This window comes from Nansenia antarctica (genome assembly GCF_963989245.1).
Source record: "Nansenia antarctica genome assembly, chromosome: 2".
Lineage (NCBI taxonomy): Eukaryota > Metazoa > Chordata > Actinopteri > Argentiniformes > Microstomatidae > Nansenia > Nansenia antarctica.
In genome coordinates this window covers 43,384,437-43,396,034 of record NC_137675.1, presented here as the reverse complement: position 1 = coordinate 43,396,034, position 11,598 = coordinate 43,384,437, and the positions used below count along the sequence as shown (strand labels likewise).

Genomic DNA, 11,598 nt, shown 5'->3' with positions numbered 1-11,598 from the left:
ACAGTAGCCTGCTGGTTGCCTATCCCGCTCCTGACCTGAATACCAGAGCTATGCTCTTACACCGCCCTCCTGTGGCCAGACATCGCCATTACGCTCACAACAGTAAGACAAGTAGAGAACACACACAACTGTCTAAAAAGAAAACCATAGATGATCATCCATGCATTGTTGTGGTTGAATGGACATTGAAGTGTCCTAAATTATGTTTATCCTAGATAAACCCTCAAATAGAAGAGAGCCTAAATACAAATCATTCACACAAAGGTAGCCTCATGTTCTTTATTATTCATTGCTGAATGAGTTGCACACCTTCAAGGATGAAAGATGATTGCAAGTGTTTGCTTTGTATTCAAAGCGGTAAAACATTTCACAACAGAGAAATGTCATGTATAGAGCAGACATGACTTCCTACTCGACATACCAGACATTCATGTGGTTTTCATATCTCATTAACTGGGGACAATTCAGTTAAATTCTCTTTCTTTTCAACAGTAATAGGACATTCATAGACATCTTTTTTTCCCCATCACTTTCCTTCCATATATTTTTAAGATGCATTTAGACAGCAGGAGAAAGAGAGAACGCAGATGAGAAGGACTACAGGACAGATTTGGTGGGGCTCAGTGTCAGGACACAAGTGTTACCGTTTAATGTTACATTAAAAAGCAGTCTAGCCACTAATACCCCATATTTGTCAGTTACATTATCAGAATAGTGCAAGAATAGTGCAAGAATAGATGCAAATGCAAAAAATAAGTAATTTTCTTTGGACAAAGATTTCTTTGTAGGACAGAACACAGTACAACATTCTACTTTCAACATACTACATAGGCATATTCCTCTTTTTTCTTTCTATCCAACACATCTTCATTGTTTTGGACACCTAGTCCTCCAGTGTTAGATCTGAGGGAACTAGGAGGGGTAGGAGGTTGTTGTCTTCCTACACCTGGTTCTGGTTCTGCAGAGCTCCCAGCAGACCGCCGGCCGTGTTGAAGAGGTTGATGGGAGAAGAGCCATCTGTGATCAGGGTGGTCTTCAGACCCAGAGACTGGAGCAGTTTGACCTGGGGGAGAGAGAGAAAGGGACCGGGACGACACAAATATGTGATTCAGCGGTATACCACAGCTTCTCGTTCCATAACGCTTAATTGCATTGAACAGTTGTTTATCGGTTGCTAAGCAACGGTAAGTGACGCCACAGTGAGCTTCAAAGGAACACGTCCGTACAGTAACAACGTGAGTGAAAGAAAACACGTCTGTGTCATAGGACTTAAGTTTTACTTGTCATTTAGATATAGGTACATTAGGTAGGTATGTTACAAAACATGCCCAAAGGCGCCCCCTAAATGTCTCTCGCCAGCTGCTGCGCTCTGAAGTGTTGTGCCGTCAGTGGCTCGCAGTAGCGAGTTCTAAACTTGTGATCCATCAGTCAAACGAATGTTTAGCCGGTGGAATTTTTAAGAGGAAACCGGAGTGCGACGTGACCTCAACATTACCAAAAAAAAACAAAAAAAAAAAACATTTGCCGGCCACCTAAAGATGAAGCGCATCTTCGTGAACGACAGGGAAGAAGTTTCCATCGATCAAAAGTAACCTTCCATTGAGAAGAGGATATAATCTAATACATATGTTAGTATCATCACTAATTTCGTGTGCAAACTCGCACAAGAAGACCCGACAGCTGCTGCACACTCAAGTCAAGTGCCAATATTTAATGAGTATTTACCTCAATTTGCATATTTAAATGTGTTGGTAAAAAAAACTTAGAAACTTAGAAAAACTTAAAAACTGTTCTATACATGTTTGCTTTCACTATGTTAAGTTTCATTATGATAGGAGGGAAAAAAATATCATATTCTTGGGTGAAGATCACAGTTTTTAGACCATTTACATTGAAAACAGGGGACAAAATCATGCACTTTTTACTGAACTAATATTGGCAGAACTTTCTTATTTCTTAACCGATTTGGACGATCTTTGTGTTTTTCTTTTTCTTTTTTCAGGTCCTTTTAGGCTGGATGTTGGGCTTGGTTTCATTTTGGAAGAGTTTACATTTTTTGTAACATACCTACATTAGGTATAATAATGTACACTGATGAATAACTGAAATATCAAAGGAAAGACGAAGTTTTGTAACACGATTTTTGTTCAATATGTGAAGGCCCCAAGCCAACACAAGGATGTAACAAGCGTTTGAAATATCCTGTACTCCTCTCCCTCACAGGATATGCTGTCACACTACATTTCAATGCAATCACATAGAATCTTTTTTTAAAGTTAAATATAAATAAAGTCTTTGTAACAGCCCAGTTTTCTACTCACAATACTTTCATTGCCACCCTAGTCTATGGAATGACGCGTATAGTATGATAAATGTTGACTACGTACGACATGTGACAGTCTGATCGTTTGGTCCGCATGTCGGCAACCAATCCAAATGTTCTGACTTTTCTTTTGAAACACAGTACTACATTTTCAAATTAAATTTGTTTTTCAGATTTTTATCCCTTTTTCACCCAATTTGGTAGCCAATTGAACCCAACCTAGCATCCAATTATCCCCTGCCTATTGCGAAGGATCCGCCGCACGACCCCCGTGGCCGGCAGTCCCAGAGGAGGCCGCCAGGCAGACTAGCTGACTGGCTCCTCGAGCCCAGCACCGTTATTCCGGCACCCCGGGGGCGCTGTTGCGCGACGGATCCTTGTCCGGAAATACTCCTATACCCCCCCTCGGGAGCGGCCGCCCAATATGCCGCTCCCCGTGTGTGCCCCAGCCATATCCGGATCTGGCGAGCTGGGATTCGAACCCAGTCCCCGGTGGGCAGCATGCACTAGTGGCCAGTGCTTAGACCGCTACACCACCGTGGGGCAGTACTACATTTTCAACGGTGTCGAGAATCACAACACAAACTCGCTAGTCAAGCCAAAACACTGCAACGCAATGGATCCGGTGAGTAATCCCCACTGCTATCTAGTGAACTGATTAGTTGACTAGCGATGTGTCGTTGATTTTCAACAACGCGGAAACGTATTCAAATTTTTCAAAAAGAAAAGTCGCGATCGTTACATCGGATCCCCGACATGAGGACCTAAAACACTAAAATGTGTGACATATAATATCCGGTATGGGACAGGTGTGTTACCTGCAGCTCCGGCCCTGCCCTGGCCATCTCCTTGATGGTGTCGCTGCCCAGGTTCTCCACCAGCTGTTTGAAGCGGCTGCTCTCGATGCCCGCCATCTTTTCCTGTTTCTCGATCTCCAGGCGGTCCATCTCCTTCTTATAGGACAGCTCTTGTTCCCGTGCCTTCGCCAGACGCTGCAGCTCCCCGTCCTATGTGATAGATGCCATTTAGATGATGCCTAGCTAGCCGTTATACAAAGCTGTCCCTTTAGCTGGCCGTTATCCAAAGCTACCCCTTTAGCTAGCTGTTATACAAAGCTATCCCTTTAGCTAGCCGTTATACAAAGCTGTCCCTTTAGCTAGCCGTTATCCAAAACGACTTACATTGCAATGAGTGCATACATTTTCAGTATATATGGTCCCAGCGGGAATCGAACCCACAACCTAAAGAGTTGTTAGCGCCGTGCTCTACCAACTGAGCCACAGAGGACCCACGGACCCCCCCCACACAGACGTACCTCTACACTATAGCACACACACACAGACGTACCTCTACACTACAGCACACACACACACACGACAGACGTACCTCTACACTACAGCGCGCGCGCACACACACACACACACACACACACACACACACACACACACACACACACACACACACACACACACAGTCGTACCTCTACACTACAGCACACACACACCTCTACACTATAGCACACAGCGCACACACACACACACACCTCTACACTATAGCGCACGCACACACACACACACACCTCTACACTATAGCGCGCGCACACACACACACACACACACACCTCTACACTATAGCGTGCACACACACACACACACCACCCCACCCCACCCCACCCATCCACACGGCTATGGCCAGGTGATGTTCCTACGCACCGCCTCGATCCTCTGGGCCTCGGCCTTCAGCTTGGCCTCGTTGACGGCTGCCTCTCCCTGGATGCGGGCGGCCTCTGCCCTGGACTGGGCCTCCGCCTTGGCCGCGCCTGTGCTCTCCACCGCCGCACTGCAAGACATTTTTAGCCATTTATCCAAAGCGACTTACAAGTAAGTAAGTAAGTAAAATGTAATTCTATAGCGCCTATCCCAGACCAGGGGTCACAAAGTGCTTATACATATACAAGAACATAATAAAAGAGCAAAAGTTATAGCAGGTTAAAATAGGTAAACAAGTGAAAGAAGAACAAGTAACAAATAACAAGTGTACAACAATATCAATAGGACACAGAAAGACAGCCCTTTGGGGTTAGCCTATGTCCTGTCTATACAGGACAGTCTTTAGCTGTTTTTTAAAAGCAGAGACCGAGACCGCTGATCTAAGGTCCAAGGGAAGAGCATTCTAAAGTTTGGGAGCCACGGTTTGGAATGCTCGATACAATACATCTGTCAAAGTAGGTGAATCATCTATCCATCAGTCATCGTAAAAGTAATCGATGCTCGGGGCCAGGGGCCATCGGCAGTCAACAATGCTAGAGGAAGGAAGAATGTTTGTTTTTTTGTTTTTTTTCCTCAACGCCTGAACTCCAAAAGGACCGTTTTCCCATACTACAATCATTCAAGATACATTACAGAGCTTGTTTGCTAGTTCTTTACTATTTTTTGGCTTGAGTGTTAGAATGTATGGTTCATGGTGAAAGAATGATGAAGATGAATTTAATTTAATTTAATTTTAATTTTGCCATTTAGCAGACGCTTTTAATCCAAAGCGACTTACAATTACGAATTACAGGGACATTCCCCCTAGAGTAACTGAGGGCTAAGTGCCTTACTCAAGGGCACACTAGTGGTGGTGTGGTTTCAGATGGGATTTGAACTCACAACCTTCCGATCACAAGTCCAACTCACTATCCACTAGACCACCACTACCCCTCTGAATGTATGGCTAATCAATTCCTTCTCATTAAACCGCACAGTCCTCAGTTTGACGTGCAACAAACCTTGTTCCTGGGGGGGTGGCCCTGTCTAAACAATCAGGTCATTTCTTAACAATATCCATGTGTATTTAGGGGATCCATCTTGGCTCAGGTCTCCCAGAGGTGGGAAGGTTCCATACAGTAATGTAAACGCTGGCTCTACTGCTGGACTCTGACATTGGAGGATTAGCATCAACTCTGAGCGAACGACTTTAGCGATGGCAAAGCTTGTGGATAGCATTCAGCCTGCTTGTGACAACACAATGATTTTTCCATACAACATACAATAGCTTTAACACTATCCCGTTAACTCAACAGAAGATTGGAATAACTGTTTCCGATCAGTCTTAACATTAGCCATATTGGGTTGATTTAGCATTTCCTGGGCTGGGTAGGCCTACCCTACCCAGTACCCTACCCAGCCCAGGAAATGCTAAATTGACCCAATATGGCTAATGATATGTGATATATATGATATATGTTGTGTGTAGGGCAAGGTTTAGCATCAGTACAGTAGTATCATTAGTGTTTCTATCCCAGAAAGTGCTAACATGGTTTATTAGTGTCTTATGCCAACATGGTTTATTAGCGTCTTATGCTAACATGGTTTATTAGCGTCTTATGCTAACACAGTTCATTAGCGTGTTATGCTAACATGGTTTATTAGCGTCTTATGCGAACACGGTTCATTAGCGTGTTATACTAACACAGTTCATTAGCGTGTTGTGCTAACACAGTTCATTAGTGTGTTATGCTAACACAGTTCATTAGCGTGTTATGCTAACACAGTTCATTAGCGTGTTATGCTAACACAGTTCATTAGCGTGTTATGCTAACACTGTTCATTAGCGTGTTATGCTAACACTGTTCATTAGCGTGTTATGCTAACACTGTTCATTAGCGTGTTAGGCCCTCTCACCTGAGGGCCTCCAGCTCCAGCAACTCCTTGCGGGCCTTCTCAGCCTCGGCCTGGTCCGTGATCCTCTGCCTCTCCAGCCGGCCCCGGGCCTCCTGCTCCAGACGCTCCGCCTCGTGGCTGTGGGGACCAGGAGAGTCAAGAGTCAACACTACCGTCTGATTCTGACCAACACTACTATCTGATTCTGACCATCACGACCGTCTGATTCTGATGCTCCAAAACAAACAAAACTAAAACAAACAACACACTTCAATGGAAGATGAAAACTGGATTAGTTAAATGTGTGTTAAGGTTGGGGTAAACAGGACAGGTTAAATGTGTGTTATGGTTGGGGTAAACAGGGGGCCGTTCCACTAAAGGTGGATCAGTATATCGGCGATTGAAATAAATCAGGCGATCAGGCAACTCGGGATTGGAATTCAAGCCTCAGGTGATTCCTCGAACGAGGATCAGGCTTGTGTGATGAGTGTTCACAGAACACCGGCTTAGAAATCTTCGATATGGGCGCGTGCACGCAGACATAAAGAGCCCCGAAGAGTCGATCTGTCGAAATGAAGATACTCCACTCTGCAGGGGTTCTACATTTGCGCAGCATTCCGAATTATTGATCTTTATGAAGACGGAAAAATAAGATGTAAAATTAGCAATTAACAAGGCGAGGGAAATGGTTTGGCAAGAAATTGCTGACCGATTAAATGCGTAGGTCATACTAGCCCGAGTTATTGTTATATGTTCATATTTTAATAAATTAATATTACTACTGTGGTGATATCAGCAGCAGGCTACAATCCGTCATATCGCCACAATGGCCTAGTGGTATCGACCGCTGCCATAGGATTTATTCGTCATTTTTAGACGGTGGTTCGAATCCCTCTTCGGACACACTTTTTACTGCATTTCGTTGTCTGAATCTAATCTAAAATCTCATCTAAAAAAGTATGTACCGTAGGCTATACATTTATTGTGCAGGCTAATTTACAAGAACTGACACGATTACAATGGTGTTTGAAGCCTTTGCATGAAATCTTCGGTTAAATGTAAAAAAAAAAAAAAAAACTTATCCAAGTCTCGAACACGCAACCTTTGGAACTCTAGCTGGTTGCCTTAACCACTGCGCCAGCCAGACCGCTGTGATGACAGCAATGCAAGTTGAAACAATTACCTTTTTTTTAACACTCTTTTATTTATTGATCTATCGATCTATGTATCACACTTTCAAAATATCAAGTTATCTATCGATCGATCACACTTTCAAAATATCAAATTATCTATCTATCACACAGTCAACCAATCTATCTATCTATCTCGTGTGAAGTGGGAACTAATATTTCCTAAAAGAGGAACTGTCGTTCGGGATGTAGTTTCCGCCTGTGAGCCTTTTTTGACGCACGTCTTACTTTAGCCAGTGTTTTAGCCTGCTCGCGACCAGGCAAATTATATCTGACTCAGAAGGAGCTCAACCAAGCAGCGAATTATTTGAGCCACATTGATGGAACCGAACGCAAGCTAACATTATCGAGGCTTAGAACTTTATCGAGGCTTAGAAGATAATCTCGCTTAGTGGAACGGGGCCCAGGACAGGTCAAGAGGTGGACAGGGAAAACTGCTCATCCACCAGCACATTAGCGGAGACACTGCTAGTCTTGTTCCCAAACATGTGTCCTGTTTTAACTGGAGAGACTTGACAAGAGGACGAGAAGGTAGGGAAGGAAACTATAGACGCACTGAGAAAAACAAAGAGACGGAGAGAGAGGGAGCAATTAGCCGAAATGAACGAGACTATTAGAATAAAACAGCAATATCACAGCGAGGGAGGAACAGTCTCACTGAGGAATAAGAACACCCAAACCAAGTAAGAAACTATCTTTTCTTCTAATAACTATTTAGTTCCCATCTTTCATTAATGTATGTTTTTAGCGATGCCTCCTCATGTTAGGTTCATGTCAATAACAACTTCAATTAACCTAATACGGGTGGATGGACATTTGCACTATTGAAGCCACTGTAAAACCATCACTTCATTACTTGATCAATGTAGGGTCAGTTATTATTATTGTGTTTTTGGATCTGAATGCTGCAATGTCAGTGTTGAGGAGCCAACGCCTAAGAACGTGAGTCTAGTGTACTGGTAGAGTGAGGTGTAATAAAAGCGGTTGTGATTGTTTACAAACAGACAGACTCTACTGGTAGAGGGAGGTGTGATGAAGGCGGTGGTGGTTCTTTACAGAAAGACAGACAGAGAGACAGACAGACAGAGGTGTGATGAAGGCGGTGGTGGTTCTTTACAGACAGACAGAGAGACAGAGAGACAGACAGATAGACAGAGGGAGGTGTGATGAAGGCGGTGGTGGTTCTTTACAGACAGACAGAGAGACAGACAGACAGATAGACAGAGGGAGGTGTGATGAAGGCGGTGGTGGTTCTTTACAGACAGACAGAGAGACAGACAGACAGACAGAGGGAGGTGTGATGAAGGCAGTGGTGGTTCTTTACAGACAGACAGAGAGACAGAGAGACAGATAGACAGAGGGAGGTGTGATGAAGGCGGTGGTGGTTCTTTACAGACAGACAGAGAGACAGACAGACAGGCAGAGGGAGGTGTGATGAAGGCGTGGTAGAGGGAGGTGTGATGGAGGGAGGTGTGATGGAGGCGTGGTAGAGGGAGGTGTGATGGAGGCGTGGTAGAGGGAGGTGTGATGGAGGCGTGGTAGAGAGGGGTGTGATGGAGGCGTGGTAGAGGGAGGTGGGATGAAGGCGTGGTAGAGGGAGGTGTGATGGAGGCGTGGTGGCTCTGACCGTGCCGCGGCCTCCTGGGAGTTGGTGGTGATCTCGATGGCCAGCTGGACGCTCTTCTGCAGGGCGTCCCTGGTCCTCTGGTCCACCGGCTCCACAGACTGGATGTCCACGCTGCTGATCACCAGGCCGTTCTGGCCAAAGCGCAGGCTGGCCCGCACCGCCATCTTCTCGTCAAAGCCGAACACCGAGGAGCAGATGATGCGGTTGGAGTTCTGGTGAAACGAGGGGGTGGGGGGTAGATTAGATTAGATTAGATCCGACTTCATTGTCATTGCAGAGTACAAGTACCAGACAACGAAATGCAGTTTAGCATCTAACCAGAAGTGCAAATAGTGATATAAAACATGATAGTGATAGGTACAGTATAGCAAGTACGGTAGTCAGAGATATATACAGGAGAATGGATAGGAGTGAACTAGGTTGGATGAGTGTAGAGATATGGGTTATTGGTGAGTTGTTGGTAGACAGGCAGACAGGCAGGCAGACAGACAGACAGACAGACAGACAGGCAGACAGACAGAGAGACAGACAGACAGACAGGCAGGCAGACAGACAGGCAGACCTTGTGGAAGTCATCAAACTGCACGGAGGCCACGGCTCCTCTGACGCGGGAGGCGATGGCTTTACAGGCGTCGCCCACGAAGTCAGGCACAGAGAACAGAGACGCTGCCTGGGACGCCTCCGCTGGAACCTTCACATCAAAGTACCTGAGACAGAGAGAGAGACAGAGAGACAGAGAGAGAGAGTTAATCCAATATAGGGTCACATTTGTGTGGGGACAAACCGTTGAAGTCAGTCACCCAGCCAGCCAGTCACCCATAGTTGGGGGCCTTAGGGATATTTTTGTGCAAATGTGTGCAAAAGCACCAAATTTGGCCCAGATGTAGCTCAGAGTATGCTCTAATGATTTAGCCAGGGCGCCCGAGCCAACGACCACCGCCCTCTGAAAAAGGTTTCGGCTATAACCTTTGAACCAAATGAACTAGAAATGCAAGCCTGGTGTCTATTTTATGTTTTTTGACTATTAGAAACACATTAGAATGCTTATATTCATGAGTGGGTGTGTCTGGACCCCTAATTTGCATAATGCAATTTTTTGGTTTTGTTTGGCTTTTGGGTCAGGTCGATTGGCAAATGTCAATGTCCTTGCTGTGACGTATTGCGTCGGTCTTGCAGGTGTGATGGGCCAAATGCATTGTACTGACATTGACATTCTCGGTTGCAGGTTGGCATCTTCTTCTTCGGCGTATGGGTAGTTGTCTTTCCTCTCCACTCCACCAGGCTCGGGGCCGAGGGGCTACCCTTTTACCACCCCGAGACCTGGTTGAGGGGCTCACCCGGGCTATATTTCTGGACACCCCTCCAGAAGCCACGTCATCGTCTCGTCATCTAATACCGACAGACCATGCATCCCGTTGGGTGGGTGGTACACCGGGCAATCCAGGATAACATGGTCTGCGGTTTGGCATCTTCTGTATTAGCTGCACAGGGTTTGAGGAACTCTGGACCATGGAGGACGATATCATTGAACACTCGTAAGGGTTCAGCAACAGATGTTGTGAGACAGTTGGACAGGAAGGAGCCGTCAAATGTGTGGCCTCGTTGTAAGCAGTACTTGTGTAAAACCAAGGCAGCCCTCATCAACAGAATTGCCTCATCCTGAGCCAATTGTTCCTCTTAGCCACTTGTTCCTTGTTTGCGATGTAGGTTTCCCTCCCCTTCTGGTGTTCACTCTATTCAGGCAGATAGCTGAGGAGATGTTGCTTGAATGTTGTTGTGTGGGGTTCATAATCAGACACAAACACCTGCGTTCTTTCATAAAGTTCCTGTAGAGTTGCCGTAATAGGAGATTGTGAAGGAGGATCTGAATCCTCAACCAGAGCAACAATTTGTGCAATAGTTAGATGGTCAAAGGTTGTCCCCCACTCACTGGTAGATGCTTCCCCTTCTGACACCCTGGCCTGGCAGTGTCATGAGATGCTTGCCGTTTTGCTGCATATCTCAACATGAGATAACATTTGGCATGTAGTACACACCTGCTGCGTGCACATCGGAAGCTTGTGTAACTAATCTACCAAGAAGCTAAAAATGTTAACAGGATTCTGCTCAGCTTTTCAGATTGGAATCAACATTATCTGTTACTGCCTTGTGAAGGTCATCCATATCTCCCCCTCACATATGACACAATGAATGCCACAGGCTTTGGGTTGACATGATCGAAGCTTTTTAGGACTCACTACTAAGGAGGAGCCAACGTCATACTTTGGAGCCCTTTTGACACGACAACTACTACAGTAGCTTCTACAGCGTTTGTGATACATAGCATTATGTGTTTTAAGCGTTGCTGCAATACCTGAACCGTCATTCAACTGATCAATTGTAACATTAACAGTAGAAGGAAGAACATTAGCAATAGCTAAGAAATCTTTTTTTCCCTTTCTAGTGATACACAAGTCGTTGTATCTTGGGTCTTTGCAATGGTTCATCAGCATCTCATTGGCAGAGACAGCATAGGTCCCAATTAATGGTGCCGCTACTAGAGGTAGAGGTAGAGGCCATATTGTAATGACATAATACATGACTTACGTGAGATTGAGAAAATTGTAGCCAACATGTTGTCGTTGCAGGAAATAGTAGTTGTAGACAGAAGTAAAACAAGACAATACCTTATTTTCAGCATGTCTCCTATCAATTGAAATTATAAGAATGCATATATGACAATGGGCTGTGTTCGTGTAAACAGAAGAAGGCATCAGTCATTGTTATCTTGATAGCTAGCTACTGTAGAATATTACAGGCTGGCTCCACTACCAG

The 11,598-nt window shown here is 45.1% G+C and overlaps 1 protein-coding gene across 2 annotated transcripts in view; it reads right to left on the bottom strand.

Moving 5' to 3' along the window:
- Positions 1–273: 273 nt before the first annotated feature.
- Positions 274–11,598, bottom strand: part of mvp (major vault protein) — a 46,803-nt gene continuing 35,478 nt past the window's right edge. For both annotated transcript variants that reach the window (XM_080523892.1, XM_080523893.1), the window contains 6 exons: positions 9,347–9,491; positions 8,785–8,996; positions 5,989–6,105; positions 4,036–4,162; positions 3,142–3,330; positions 274–1,063 (listed from right to left, as the gene is read on the bottom strand). In XM_080523892.1, the coding sequence (XP_080380018.1) occupies positions 941–1,063; positions 3,142–3,330; positions 4,036–4,162; positions 5,989–6,105; positions 8,785–8,996; positions 9,347–9,491 (913 nt within the window). In that variant the 3' untranslated portion in view covers positions 274–940. The remainder of the gene's footprint in view (positions 1,064–3,141; positions 3,331–4,035; positions 4,163–5,988; positions 6,106–8,784; positions 8,997–9,346; positions 9,492–11,598) is intronic.